Genomic DNA, 14916 nt, shown 5'->3' with positions numbered 1-14916 from the left:
TATTTCATGGGGGATGGTAATAAGTATATGTATACTATGTATACTATATGTACTCAAAAGAAGTTAAAGAACACACGATTTTTTCACATGACTTTAGTTCATCTGTCATGACCACGATCGGGCCCATTTTTTCACATGACTACAATGAATCTGTTATGTCCATAAACAATGTAGTTAGAAACAATTGTGTGTTTTGTAACTTATTTTCAGTAGTATAAATGATGAGATATATGTCTAAGCTGAGAAAAGACATGGTGTACAGTTGATCTGTGTAAATTATTTGTAGAACATAAAAACTTGCTGCATATTGAGGGAGATGTTAGCATTGTGTGTTCACATGATACAAGTGAATAACTTTAGCAAGTCAGCATAACATGTATAAGCAATTGGTCCTCAATGATTTCAATCTTTTTTCAAATCAGATCTATGTTCTCGCTGCCACTAAACAAAGATCTGAGGACATCCCATTACGTGTCACGTCAGAATGACCTTTTCGCGAACTTTGACCGACCACTAAAATGACTAACAAGAAGTCAGCCAATTAGAAAGCAGCTTTCTCGAGTTTTACGGCACTCGCTTCAACGTGGCGACTTCCATTTCAGATTACACTTGAAAAATATGTTGAAACAGTTGTCGATTAAAATTTTGAAAACTGAACAAATGAACATTCCGAAATGTCTAATGTATTATTGTATTGCAGTGCTTCCCATGTACTGTGTAACACCTCTTCTGAGAGATAGACAATGATTTTGACGGAATCAGATGGAAACACATTCCGACTGTCACTTTCAGGATCTGGTAAGCAACGCTTTGATTGGTAGGATGCAAGGTCGTTCTGACGTGGCCTGTAATGGGATGTCCTCAGATATTTGTTCAGCGATAGCGAGAAGATCTGATTTTAATGAGATTGTCAATGATTTGTAACAAAAAATTATCCATTAGGGTAGAAAGGCTGTAATAACCTCCTGATATTTGTATAGTGGCATTTCTGAACGCTGATTGGTCAGTTAAAGTGATATGAGGTCATATTGCTCCGTTGTTGAGAATGTGATATGAAGTCATCTTCTGTTCGCGACGTCTAAGGTTCTGACAATCTGACATCAGAGCTTTGGATAAGTTCAACAAGGTATCTGTATTCATTTTACTGTATTTTTCTTTCTCAAAATGACACGGATTGCTTACACATCTACCATATTCACCGTAATAAGTGTCCTAGGTGCATTGAAAATTGACAAAGGGGGAGTGCTATTGAAATTATTCACAAGAGATGGAACATTATTGAACATACTTAGTTCAAACATCAATGAAACTGAATGTTTTCGATAATAGTTGAGGCAATACTATTCCCCATCTACACTGTGTCGTTCAGCAATAATCTGCAATATAAACAACAAAATATAACTGTCACATGAATTTTCAGTGAGTGAGTGAGTTGGGTTTAACGCCGCTTTTAACAGTTTTCCAGTCATATCGCAGCGTGTCAGCTTAATGTGGGAGGAAAGCCCGAAGTGATGCAGGTCTCAGACGTTTACCATTTTGGTGAAACCCACAAGCATGGGTATGGTGCTGACAAACCTAGAAACATAATCGGGGCGAACCGGGATTCGAACCCACAATCATAGGTTTCTGGCTGCCCAAGGGACGCAACTCTGCACAGCGAATCGCGGCGCCTTAGACGACTTGGCCACCTGTGCCTCCCATAAAGTTTTTCAGTCTTAGCAGGAGGCGCTTATAAATATTACTTACAGACTGGTCTGGTAGTTGGTCGGATGGTTTTTGGAGCAAGGTGCTTAATTCGTCATATTTGGTAATACCGTAAAGAACATAATTAGCCCCTCTGCAGAGGTGTAGTTAGTTATCAAATATACTACGCCCCTTTAGACAAGGAAGTGGGCGAGGTGAAATGAGCTTTAACATCACGTTTAAGATTATTGCACATAGTGTTTTGCATGCTTTTACTATTCCAGACTAATGCCAGTTTAAAATGTGAACCTACGTAGATACTATGCCATAGATTAACATGGAAACCCCACTAAGGCACAGTATACTGACTCCAAGCCGACCAGTCCTTGTTCTATCCCCCTAGCTTTCAACATATTTTGGTATGACAAGGCCCTTGGACTATCAGTGCAGATACTCCTACTGTTTCACATGGTAATGTCATATGTACTCCATCCAATGCATAATGACTGATAACTTACATGTGAACTGTGTGAAATATCTCAGAATCCTAAACATTGTGCAACATAAAGGTTCAAATGCTAAGGAAAATGTAAACAAGTTATTATATTTACATGTATATTGTCAAACAGTTGTTCGATGCACGAATTTGAAAATAGTGGCCAAATTTCATTAGAAATTAATCACTAATACATTCATTGATAAAATACAGAATAAGTAATTTCTTGAAAATTAAAAACAGCAGATCATAGTAAAAGTTGAAGCTGGACTTATATTTACAAATGTCTAAAAACATAGTTTATAAAGTAGAAATATATATATATATATATATCTTATACTAATATACATACATTTATGACACATTTATCAAGACAATATATATCTAAATCAAACACATTGTAAAAACAAATAATCAAGTTAGCAAATGATAGAAAAAAGCAATTAATAAGCCATTTCAAATTAATTCAGAGTTTGTTTTTGCGTAACGGAAAGAGAGCAACAACGCTGCCTTCACTCTATCTGCTTCCACGGTGTTATGATACTGCAGTGTGATGCTCCCACACTCGGTGTTGTAGCAACTATGGCGGACAGGTTACAGGTGAACTTGTTGTACAGTATTGGCAACAATGCACGTGTCATTTACCCAGGTAACAATACTCGTTAACTTTAACCAAAATATTTATCAATCATTCCAAAAAAAATGATTACATGATTGAGTCAATCTGTCTTCTTGATGCTATCAATGAGTGATTGAGTGGCTTAAAAAGTATTGTTATGCCTCATCAACAATTCTTTAGCGTTTTTGCAATCCCGAACCTAAAATGACTTCACATGCAAGTTAAGGAGTCAGAGGCTCCGATAACAATCAAATAAGACCATACACTAAAACATGTGTCTGCAGTGTACATGCCATATTTACCGTAATAAGCGTACTGGAGGTTTACAAAACTGACAAAGGGAGGCGTTATTAAAAATATAATCACTCTGTTAAATTTGTTTACAGAGACAGAGCAGTAGTAGAACTGCTCTAGAACAAACGTAGTTCAAACATACATGAAACTATATCTTCTCATATAAAATGGTCAGTAGGCAATAATAACCCCCTACAGTGCTGTTTTAAGTATATTTTTGTCTTAAATATATACAAGACAATACAGACTTTTATGTACCTTTTCGATCTTAGTAGAGGGTACTTATAAAGATTACTAAGTCTAAATGGAATAATAGTCTTGGTTCTCAGGCACCGCCCACATCCTCATCAGACATGAGAACAGCAAAACTGTTTTTTTGGAGGAATATCGCCAATCTAGGGGGTTTGGGGTTTGCATCCCACCATGAAAATTTTAAAAAGAAAGATTAAAATAAGTGCATTTTACATCATTCTGAGAGGAAAAATCCCAGAATTCCAGGAATCCGAGGAATATTCTCATGTCTGCATGTCCCCCCCCACCCCCAGTACTGTATTTTTAAAAGTCATTGCCTGAGAACCAGTTCTTTTATTTTTTTAAGCCTGACATATTGGTGTAGAAGTTGGTCAGAGGGGACATAATGTCCAGTAAGCTCCAGGGCCCATGTGCACAAAGCAATCTTAGCGCTAAGATGATCGCAACTCCTATACTTTAACATAGGCTTACAATAGTCTTAGGGCTAAGATCTCTTTGTACAAGTGGGCCCAGGAGTGAGGCACTTAGTATGGGGTATTTTGGTGGCAGGACATTGTGACCTCATCTAATACATCCCTTAGGACTGACATTCCATAAATGACTGCTGTGGTTTTACCATGTCTTTGAGATCTTTGAATGTGCTTGATAAGAAGTGCTGAAATATCCAGAATGACTGTCATTCTCAGAATTGTAAAACTCACATCGTGTTTGCTAAAGCTGAGGTTTTACATACACTGATCCAGGGCCCGGGTCCTCAAAGCGATCTTAGCGCTACGATGATCGTAAGCCTATGTTAAAGTATGGGACTTACGATCACCTTAGCGCTAAGATCGCTTTTGAGGAACAGGGCCCAGGAGTACCAAGAACAATGATAGCATCATGTTATCCACTATCTGATTATCTTCTAGGCTGATACTGAACCACGAGGAAAACACAAATCTCATTACAAAATGACAGAAACCATCTTGATTGTACTCTTTCCTTATTTTCTATGGTGTATCAATAACTGATGGTCAAAAAATGCTAAATGGCTTCAATGTTTGCAGTAACACAACTGCATTCAAAAACATGAATACATAATACTTTTTATGATAGCAGCTCTTATTCTGACAAAGAATAAAAAGAAGTTACAATCCATAAAAAGTGTCATGTTTTCCAACTTCTAAAGGCCTTTCAAAGACTTCATTCAGAAACATGAACGAAGTAAATTAATTTCCTTCTGTAGTTTGGCTCAAAGTGAAATAGTTAATCAGTAATACTCAACATGTATGGAATCATTGTGTTTTCATCTTGTTTCAGTCAATGCATCAAAGTAGGGCTGGGACAAGTCCATATTTACTACCCGGGTACCCACCCCACTATTACCCCACCCTACCCGGGTACCCGCTGTAAGTCTCAAGAGATAGGTACAAATGTCCAATTGGGAATAAGTTTGACCGTAGCCCTGGCAAAATTTCTTTAGATACTTGTATAAAACGATCTGGTCATGCATACACTGAAGTTGACTTAAGTTTTATCTCTGTTCAAATTAATAAAGTAGGAATGAAATGCAAACAATTTTTTGCCATTATACAATATATCACATGGTTTACCACAGGTTCGGTAGTCCTGTGGGTATCCAGGTCCTACTCAGGAACCACCCGACCCGAGTACCCGAGGTACCCGTCCCGAGGTACTGAAGCTCTCCTTGTCTTGGTGTTCAGACACCACCATTCTGTTGTGTTGATCTGAAAAGTCATTGTTCCATTGATATCCTTCAGGTTTTCCTATCAAAGCTCCAAAATGACATACAGACAACAATATGCAACAGTTTTACATGACACATATTTATGTGTTGGTAATCCCTGACTCATAAGGTCATATGCCGGTCACTCTTAGGTTTACAGAACTCATCTTAGTAACATACTTATATAACTTGAATGGTTTCTTTTGAAACGTCAGAAAAGTTGTGTTTTTTAATTTGGACAGATTAATTTTACCTCAAATTAACAAATAATATTTGGCCTTCTGTAGATTCAAACTATGACCAAAAAAAGCATTTTCAGTTAATATTTTGTTAATTTCTGTATTAATTTCCCAAAGAATATTTTGAGTGGACAGTTTTCCTGACCAAGACTACACTTAAAAATTGATGCTTTATTTTCTGAGAATTTTCTCACTAACAAACACAAGCTGTAAACCAAGAGTAAACAAACAAACAAACAACCTGAATACTGACCATAGTAATAAGGCTGCACTGCCTACAACATACAGAAAAGGGTTAAACCATCTTCAACACTGCTACTGTGTTAAGGATGGATTAACCCTTTATACGATGCTGAGCAGTGGTGGTGATAGTTTAAACACTACTCTGTGTATATACATATATATATGCCAGTTTGGGTCTTTATATCGAACATTTAAAAACGGAGATGCCATTAGCAGGATACATACCCAGTCTTTAAGAGAAAAAAATCTAATGTTATACCGTTCCACATGGGTTATCTACATTACAGAAGTGTCGATTGGCAAAATAACCCAAATCTTTAAATTGTAATTTATTTATAAACCATTCAATGCAATGTTGCAAAACCTCTCGAGGTTACTGAACAAACACTCGAAGCTGAATTTCTACAGCTACACGTTACCATTCTTAGAGATCTGATCAGACAGGACGAAGAACTGATTCCCCCAAATCATATATGAACCCCTTAAATGACAGGAACCAAAAAGGCCATGCATGATGATCAGGTACTATTGATTTGTGCACCTGATGCCAGAAATGAGCTCGTTATTCGTATGTTAACCCCTTAGGTATCAAGCTTCTGATGCACTAGCTCCTGCTGCTGTTTGATTGGCTGGCTGGCTGGGAGGGTTAAAGTCGTCGGAGTAGTGGCACTGGGAGCTCATGTCCACGTTGACGTAGGTGTTCTCGATGTTCCTCCTTTGGGGGCCAGTGTTGTGCTCCAGTTGAGAGATCACATCTGTGATGTCCCGGGCCAAATCTGCAAAGGACGGCCGGTCGTTTGGAGTCGCAGACCAACAGTGACGCATGATGGTGTATCTGGAAAAATAAACAGGGAAGGGTTGAAAGGTTTGCATTGGTAAACAAAACCAATTAATGAGTTTGGTTGAACACCACATCAAACAGTATTGTAGTCAGCTTTGTGTGCAAGGAAAGCCCATGTGAAAGTGATGCAGGTGCTAGACGTTTACCACTCACGCGGAAACCATGATGGTATGGTGCTCACAAACCTAGAAACATAATCAGGGTGAACCAGATTTGAGACCAAGATCATATGTTTCTTGCATGCTTAGGGAAACCTTAGACATCTGGGACACCCACCCACACACACATCAGCCAGGTCACAGAAGTCACTAGTCCCCAGTATAGTGTGAGTGAGTGAGTATGGTTTTACACCGATTTTGGCAATATTCCAGCAATATCCCGGCAGGGGACACCAAAAATGGGCGTCACACATTGTACCCATGTCGGGAATCAAACCCGGGTCTTCAGCGTGACGAGTGAACGCTTTAACCACTAGGCTACCTGACCGCCCCCCGCCAGTATAGGCTATATCCTTATTCACTGGGACAACCCAATCCACATCTATCTTCTCTATCCTGGCTGTAGAATGGGTACCTGGCAGGAGAAAGTGGTGTGACAACTAGCAGCAACAATTCAACAATCTTGGATGGGGACTACATTTCGGGATCACATTATAACAGATGTAAATCATACAGTGACCAAACACCACAGTGATCACATTATCACGGATGTAAATCTTACAGTGACCAAACACCACAGTGATCACCTTATAACAGATGTAAATCTTACAGTGACCAAACACCACAGTGATCACCTTATAACAGATGTAAATCTTACAGTGACCAAACACCACAGTGATCACATTATCACAGATGTAAATCTTACAGTGAACAAACACCACAACGATCACATTATCACGGATGTCAATCTTACAGTGACCAAACACCACAATGATCACATTATCACAGATGTAAATCTTACAGTGACCAAACACCACAGTGATCACCTTATAACAGATGTAAATCTTACAGTGACCAAACATCACAGTGATCACATTATCACGGATGTAAATCTTACAGTGACCAAACACCACAGTGATCACATTATCACAGATGTAAATCTTACAGTGACCAAACACCACAGTGATCACATTATCACAGATGTAAATCTTACAGTGACCAAACACCGCAGTGATCACATTATCACGGATGTCAATCTTACAGTGACCAAACACCACAGTGATCACATTATAACAGATGTAAATCTTACAGTGACCAAACACCACAGTGATCACATTATCACAGATGTCAATCTTACTGTGACCAAACACCAGAGTGATCACATTATCACGGATGTCAATCTTACTGTGACCAACACCACAGTGATCACATTATCACAGATGTAAATCTTACTGTGACCAAACACCACAGTGATCACATTATCACAGATGTAAATCTTACAGTGGGTCAGGGCAGTACTGGGGCTGTGCCATCCTCCGTCCTGCCTTCAAGTAGCGGATGATGTCCCAGTTGTCCACCTCGGGGTATGGGTTAACTCCCCTTGTCATCAGCTCCCACAACACTACACCGAATGACCACTGAAACACAGACAGAAAATACAGCCCAGATCAAAGATATAGTGTGTACTAATTCCTATTGCAGTTGTAATACAATATTACCAATCTGTTTGAACCTGAAAGTCAACAACTCTTGTTACCCAGGAACACTACAACTGTATATCGTTGGATCATAGGTTTTCAGACATCATACGTTTTCGGTAGGCCATGTTTATTTCGTTTACAATATCACGGCAGGGGAAACCAGAAATGAGCTTCACACAATGTAACCATGTCGGGAATCGAACCCAGGTCTTCGGCGTGACGAGCGAACGCTTAAACCACTAGGCTACCTGACCGCCCCCCACACACAGACATTATAAATACTCAGAGTCAGATGATGGCTTGTTTTTAAGAGAAAGTTAAGTGAATGATATGTTTTACAGTTCACGTAATGTGAGAGAAAATATGACTGTTTCTTAAACATCCCCAAATCCATATCACGGGTGATACATAACGCTTATTGCAGCTACTCTTCACATATTATTGTAGGTTGAAACCCCTTCATATCCCAAAGGGGTACAGAAGCCACGGATAACCAGGGCAATCGTTCCACAAGTGATCTTAGCGCTAAGACTATCGTAAGCCAGTGTTAAAGTATGGGAGTTTCGATCACCTTAGCGCTAAGATGGCCCAGGCAAAATAGTGATGTTACGAGCAAAGCACCACACAGTTGGAGTACAATGGCATCCAATCAACTAAGTCACCAAGTCTGTTTGTTTGTTTGTTTGTTTGGTGTTTAATGCTACACTCAGCAATATCCCAGCTTTATGACGGCGGTCTGTAAATAATCGTGTCTGGACATGACAATCAAGTGATTGACATCATGAGCATCGATCCGCGCAATTGGCATATAATGACAAGCATCAACCAAGTCAGCAAGCCTGACCACCCGATCCCGTAAGTTGCCTCTTTACGGCAAGAATGGGTTGCTGATGACCTGTTCTACCCTGGATCTTCACAGGTCTCGCCAAGTCTGACCAAACGATCTATCTGGTTGCAACAGCTGATCTATTCTAACCTACCAATCATCCACATGCTCAAGGACTGTCAACTTTCAACTTACAACGTCCGACTTGGCGTTGTATGTTCCCTTCTCCAGACTCTCCAGCGCCATCCACTTGACCGGCAGCTTGGTCTTCTTGTTGTCTGAGCTGTAGTAGTCCTTCTCATAGATGTCTCGCGCCAGACCGAAGTCAGCCACCTTGGCATGGAACTCCTCGTCCAACCTTCAGCCACACAACAAGGCGAGTGAGTGAGTGAGTTTAACACTGCCTTGAGCAGTATGTGTATGTCAAGGTCAGCTAGATGTGTGAGGAAAATCAGTGAGTGAGTGAGTTGGGTTGGGTTTAACACTGCCTTGAGCAGAATGTGTATGTCAAGGTCAGCTAGATGTGTGAGGAAAATCAGTAGGTGAGTGAGTGAGTGAGTGAGTGAGTTGGGTTTAGCACTGCCTTGAGCAGAATGTGTATGTCAAGGTCAACTAGATGTGGGAGGAAAATCAGTAGGTGAGTGAGTGAGTGAGTGAGTTGGGTTTAACACTGCCTTGAGCAGAATGTGTATGTCAAGGTCAGCTAGATGTGTGAGGAAAATCAGTAGGTGAGTGAGTGAGTGAGTGAGTGAGTGAGTGAGTGAGTGAGTGAGTTGGGTTTAGCACAGTCTTGAGCAGAATGTGTATGTCAAGGTCAGCTAGATGTGGGAGGAAAATCAGTTAGTGAGTGAGTGAGTGAGTTGGGTTGTGTTTAAAACTGCCTTGAGCAGAATGTGTATGTCAAGGTCAGCTAGATGTGTGAGGAAAATCAGTAGGTGAGTGAGTTGGGTTTAGCACTACCTTGAGCAGTGTTAAGCATGTGCAAGGTCAGCTAGATGTGTGAGAAAAGTCAGAGTGAGTGAGTGTGTGTGATTTAGTGATTTAATGTGTGAGTGAGTTGGGATTTTACACTGCCTTAGAACAGAGTTATTTGTTTGTCAATGTCAGCTAGATTTGTGAAGAAAGTCAGAGTGAGTAGGTGAGTGAGCGAGTGGGCGAGTTGGGTTAAACACTGCTGTGAACAGTAATATGTGTGTGTCAAGGTCAGCAAGATGTGTGAGGAAAGTCAGAGTGAGTGAGTGAGTGAGTGGGCGAGTTGGGTTAAACACTGCTGTGAACAGTAATATGTGTGTGTCAAGGTCAGCAAGATGTGTGAGGAAAGTCAGAGTTAGTGAGTGAGTGAGTGAGTGAGTGAGTGAGTGAGTGAGTGAGTTGGGTTAAACACTGCTGTGAACAGTAATATGTGTGTGTCAAGGTCAGCAATATGTGTGAGGAAAGTCAGAGTGAGTGAGTGAGTGAGTGAGTGAGTTGGGTTAAACACTGCTGTGAACAGTAATATGTGTGTGTCAAGGTCAGCAAGATGTGTGAGGAAAGTCAGAGTGAGTGAGTGAGTGAGTGGGCGAGCGCTAGGGTTAGAGAGTGAGTGAGTGAGTGAGTAGGCGAGCGCTAGGGTTAGAGAGTGAGTGAGTGGGCGAGCGCTAGGGTTAGAGGGTCAGTTAGAGGGTGAGCGCTAGGTTGAATAAGCATGTGATAGACTGGGTGAGTGAGTGAGTGAGTGAGTGAGTGAGTGAGTGAGTGAGTGAGTGAGTGAGTGAGTGAATGAGTGAGTTGGGTTTTTACACTGCTTTAGAAAAGTATTGCGTATTTGTATGTCAAGTTCAGTTAAATGTGTGAGGAAACAGATATTAATGAAATGAAAGTTTCTACATTTAAAATCAAAATTATTTTTAAGTAAGCATCAATACTTCAAACAAAACCAAGCAACTGAAAACACAAAGCAGACACAACTTACATGCAGTTTCTGGCTGCTAAGTCTCTGTGAACAAACTTGAGACTGGACAGGTATTCCATACCTCTAGCAATGTCTATGCCAAACATTATCAAATCTTTTATTGTGGGGTTCTGAAAGCCAAGGGAAATTAGTAGAATTTTTAGTATATCATCCATTCCAATCTCACTAAAATCAAGTCTGCTGCTCTGATATGATATCTGTCTGCCAGAAGAGATGACAACACCTCCATCACAATCAGACACTTGTTAACTAATCCGATTTTTGGAACACATATTGGACTCGATAGGCCAGTTCAGATTTCAAATAAATAAGGTTGTGCCTGTATATTATTGTGGATATTTCACCCCAAAAGGGCATACAATCGAAGGAATATTTCTCTTCTGTGTGGGATTTCTTTGTTAAAGTCAAAATGTCCCAATCGAGCTGGTGAACAACGGAATCCAAATCATTTTAGAAAGCTGAGATCTGTCAGGGTTCACATGGCATTACCTTGTAAGTGTCCTCAGATCTTCACTCATAGAGGAATCATATCGGGTTATAATGAGATTGTCATCCAAACATTCCTATCATATTTTTGTCTGGGTGGCGTTTGACACATCCAGGTCACACGAGTCCTCATTGTCACCTCCAACATCAAGCAAGAGTGAGTGGGTGAGTTGGGTTTGACGCCACTAAAGACTGTATTTCGGTTTTATCATCCAATACTGGCTTCTACAGGAGATATCACATGGGTGAGACCAAGTGACATCTCTTACGACACACACTCAAGGTTATTATTGTTTACAAACTGAAAAAGTTTAGAATGATTTTGGATGATAACAAGAATCTCACCCAAGTGTCTTTTGATATATATATCAACACTCATAGATAAAAGTTTAAAACTCCTTGGCAAGCTTTAGAGTATTAAAACTTTCATCTACTCATGTTAATATCCTTAATCTTACAAGCATCCCCTATAATAAATGACTATGTAATATTAAATTAAATAGAGGTTATCACGCGAGTGTGTTTGGGGATGGTAAATATCCTGCATTAGGAATAAACATTGTATTTAGCGAGCCTCTGCGAGCTAAATACATAGTGTTTATTCCTAATACAGGATATTTACCATCCCCAAACACACAAGCGTGATAACCTCTTTATCATGTAATGTCATTCTTTAATGCTGTGCTTTAAAATCGCTCTCCGACAAACATTACCGAAACATTGCAAGTTTTCCTGGAATACGCACATTAATATTTATTACGTCACAGGGTAAGTGATGTGTCAGTCGGACAGTGACAGTAGCCAATATAGTTCCAACTGAAATCTGTTTCTTATACAGTGGCGAAGCAACATATACGCAAAACAACAATTGTTTTTACTTTCCTTTCGCGACAATCAATCGGTCTGTCCACTAGAGTAACTGCACTTTTTCAAAGGGAAGCTACTCTAACCCTAGTCTATGAAACGTCACGGCCACGTTCAGACGTTGTTGACAGTCGGTCTGTCCTGTCATAATGTTAAGAAGTGTAGTCAGATGTACACACAGCGACAAAACGAAACAAGGTAACAATTCAAACATATTTCGGCCAAATCCAGCTATTTTAATTTGTTGAAAAGGTTTCAAGCAGCAGAGGTCTACAAGCACAGATATGGCTATTGATCCCGCTTGGCTGGGCCTAGTGCACTTGCAAAATTGTTTCGGAATTTATATCGCCAAAGTTGCCAAAACTTATAAAATGCCTTAGCTACATCACAGTTAGAAACTGATCTTCAAAATATTAGACTGTTCTTTTGATAATGGTAGCAATTATCTCTGTAGTTTATCTAGATTCCCGATGGTAATTCTGATTCGATCGCCGAATGACAAGGGCGACGCCATGTTTGTTTATATACACTAAAAGTAGTCCCTACTTGACCTTTGATATTTGCATCTCTATCCGCATATGACCCCAACGGATATCGTTTTTATCCGTTGGCTTTATCCTGCCGAGAAACCTACCCATCATATGATAAACACATGTATAAGGCACTGGAGATAAAAATATTAAGGGAAGTGAAGGATGTAAGCCAATATTATTAATCTTTGAACATGCAACTTTGCAAGGAAGCTAACCATGTACATAAAACAACATGTGATGGTCCAGCGTATACTTTCTGAGGTGTACTTGGTTCAGAACACTCGGAAAAAAGAAAACTGTGTTCTCAGAAGGGTTTCAAGTACGCTAGTCAAAAACTAGTAAACTTCAGGATGGACTAGTGACATTTCCTTGTGGACTACCACTTTTACCTTTAGGTAGATGGCAATTCTGTAGCAGGACTAGTGACATTTCCTTGTGGAGTACCACTTTTACCTTTAGGTAGATGGTAATTCTGTAGCAGGACTAGTGACATTTCCTTGTGGACTACCACTTTTACCATTAGGTAGATGGCAGTTCTGTAGCAGGACTAGTGACATTTCCATGTGGACTACCACTTTTACCATTAGATAGATGTAAATTCTGTAGCAGGACTAGTGACATTTCCATGTGGAGTACCACTTTTACCTTTAGGTAGATGGCAATTCTATAGCAGGACTAGTGACATTTCCTTGTGGACTACCACTTTTACCTTTAGGTAGATGGCAATTCTATAGCAGGACTAGTGACATTTCCATGTGGAGTACCACTTTTACCTTTAGGTAGATGGCAATTCTATAGCAGGACTAGTGACATTTCCTTGTGGACTACCACTTTTACCTTTAGGTAGATGGCAATTCTATAGCAGGACTAGTGACATTTCCTTGTGGAGTACCACTTTTACCTTTAGGTAGATGGCAATTCTGTAGCAGGACTAGTGACATTTCCTTGTGGACTACCACTTTTACCATTAGGTAGATGGCAGTTCTGTAGCAGGACTAGTGATATTTCCATGTGGACTACCACTTTTACAATTAGGTAGATGGCAATTCTGTAGCAGGACTAGTGACATTTCCTTGTGGAGTACCACTTTTACCTTTAGGTAGATGGCAATTCTGTAGCAGGACTAGTGACATTTCCTTGTGGACTACCACTTTTACCATTAGGTAGATGGCAGTTCTGTAGCAGGACTAGAGACATTTCCATGTGGACTACCACTTTTACCATTAGATAGATGGAAATTCTGTAGCAGGACCAGTGACATTTCCTTGTGGACTACCACTTTTACCATTAAGTAGATGGCAACTCTGTGACCTGTGGCAGATGATTTTTGCAGACAAGTGCAATAAAAACCACATATTTCAAACTTTGTCCAAATGCCTTTTCCTCCACTCAGTGAAAGTAGTACTATCAAAAGTAGGCATTATGAAAGGTTAGAGTGAGGGAGTGAGTTTGGTTTAATGCCACTTGAACAGTATTCCAGTTATAACACATTGTGTCAGCTTGATGTGGAAAAAGAGCCCGGAGTGATGCAGGTCTTAGACGTATCGTGATACGTATCGGATCGCACAGTTGGTGTATCTTCCCAGCCCTACAACATACTAAGGTACATGTATCTCAACAACAACTAAACCCCTGAGAACCTACCTTGGTTTCATCCCTGATGTAGGAGAGGAGGTCACCGTGTGACATGAAGGGCAGGACCACCAGAGGCATAGCGTCCATCCCCAGACAGATGCCGATCAGTGCCAGGACGTTGGGGTTTTGGAAGTCTTTCATGATGAGAGCCTCCTGGAGGAAAGCCTGCAACTCAATGTCCCGGGGAGCATCCTCTGTAACACAGTGAGTGAGTGAGTGAGTGAGTGAGTGAGTGAGTGAGTGAGTGAGTGAGTTGGGAGGGTGGGGGGGTCTTTGGGTCTTGTTTGTTTAATGTTTAAAGCCGCACTCAGCAATATTCTAGCTTTTTGATGGCTGTCTGCAAATAATCGAGCCTGGACCAGACAATCCAGTGATTGACATGAGCATCGATCCATGCAAAACCTGACCCCCCGATCCCGTTAGTCGCCTCTTACAACAAGCATAGTCACCTTTAACAGCAAGCATGGGTTGCTGAAGACCTAATTCTACCCCGGATCTTCAAGGGTGGGTGGATGGGTTGGTGGGTAGGTCTTGTTGGGTAGGTGGGTGGGAGGGTGAGTCTGAATTAAAGTATTGTAGGTCACTCTGA

General features: G+C 40.5%; 1 protein-coding gene across 1 annotated transcript in view; it reads right to left on the bottom strand.

Annotated features, from left to right (window-relative positions):
- Window positions 1-2546: 2546 nt before the first annotated feature.
- Window positions 2547-14916, bottom strand: part of LOC139445905 (hepatocyte growth factor receptor-like) — a 53216-nt gene continuing 40846 nt past the window's right edge. Inside the window, exons 16-20 of the mRNA XM_071227162.1 lie at window positions 14337-14521; window positions 10810-10919; window positions 9054-9216; window positions 7833-7969; window positions 2547-6387 (exon numbers count right to left, since the gene is read on the bottom strand). Of these exons, the coding sequence (XP_071083263.1) occupies window positions 6141-6387; window positions 7833-7969; window positions 9054-9216; window positions 10810-10919; window positions 14337-14521 (842 nt within the window). The 3' untranslated portion in view covers window positions 2547-6140. The remainder of the gene's footprint in view (window positions 6388-7832; window positions 7970-9053; window positions 9217-10809; window positions 10920-14336; window positions 14522-14916) is intronic.

Source organism: Haliotis cracherodii, unplaced genomic scaffold (genome assembly GCF_022045235.1).
Source record: "Haliotis cracherodii isolate W230 unplaced genomic scaffold, xgHalCrac1.p SCAF_6, whole genome shotgun sequence".
NCBI classification, from domain to species: domain Eukaryota; kingdom Metazoa; phylum Mollusca; class Gastropoda; order Lepetellida; family Haliotidae; genus Haliotis; species Haliotis cracherodii.
This window is presented reverse-complemented; position numbering and strand designations above follow the sequence as displayed.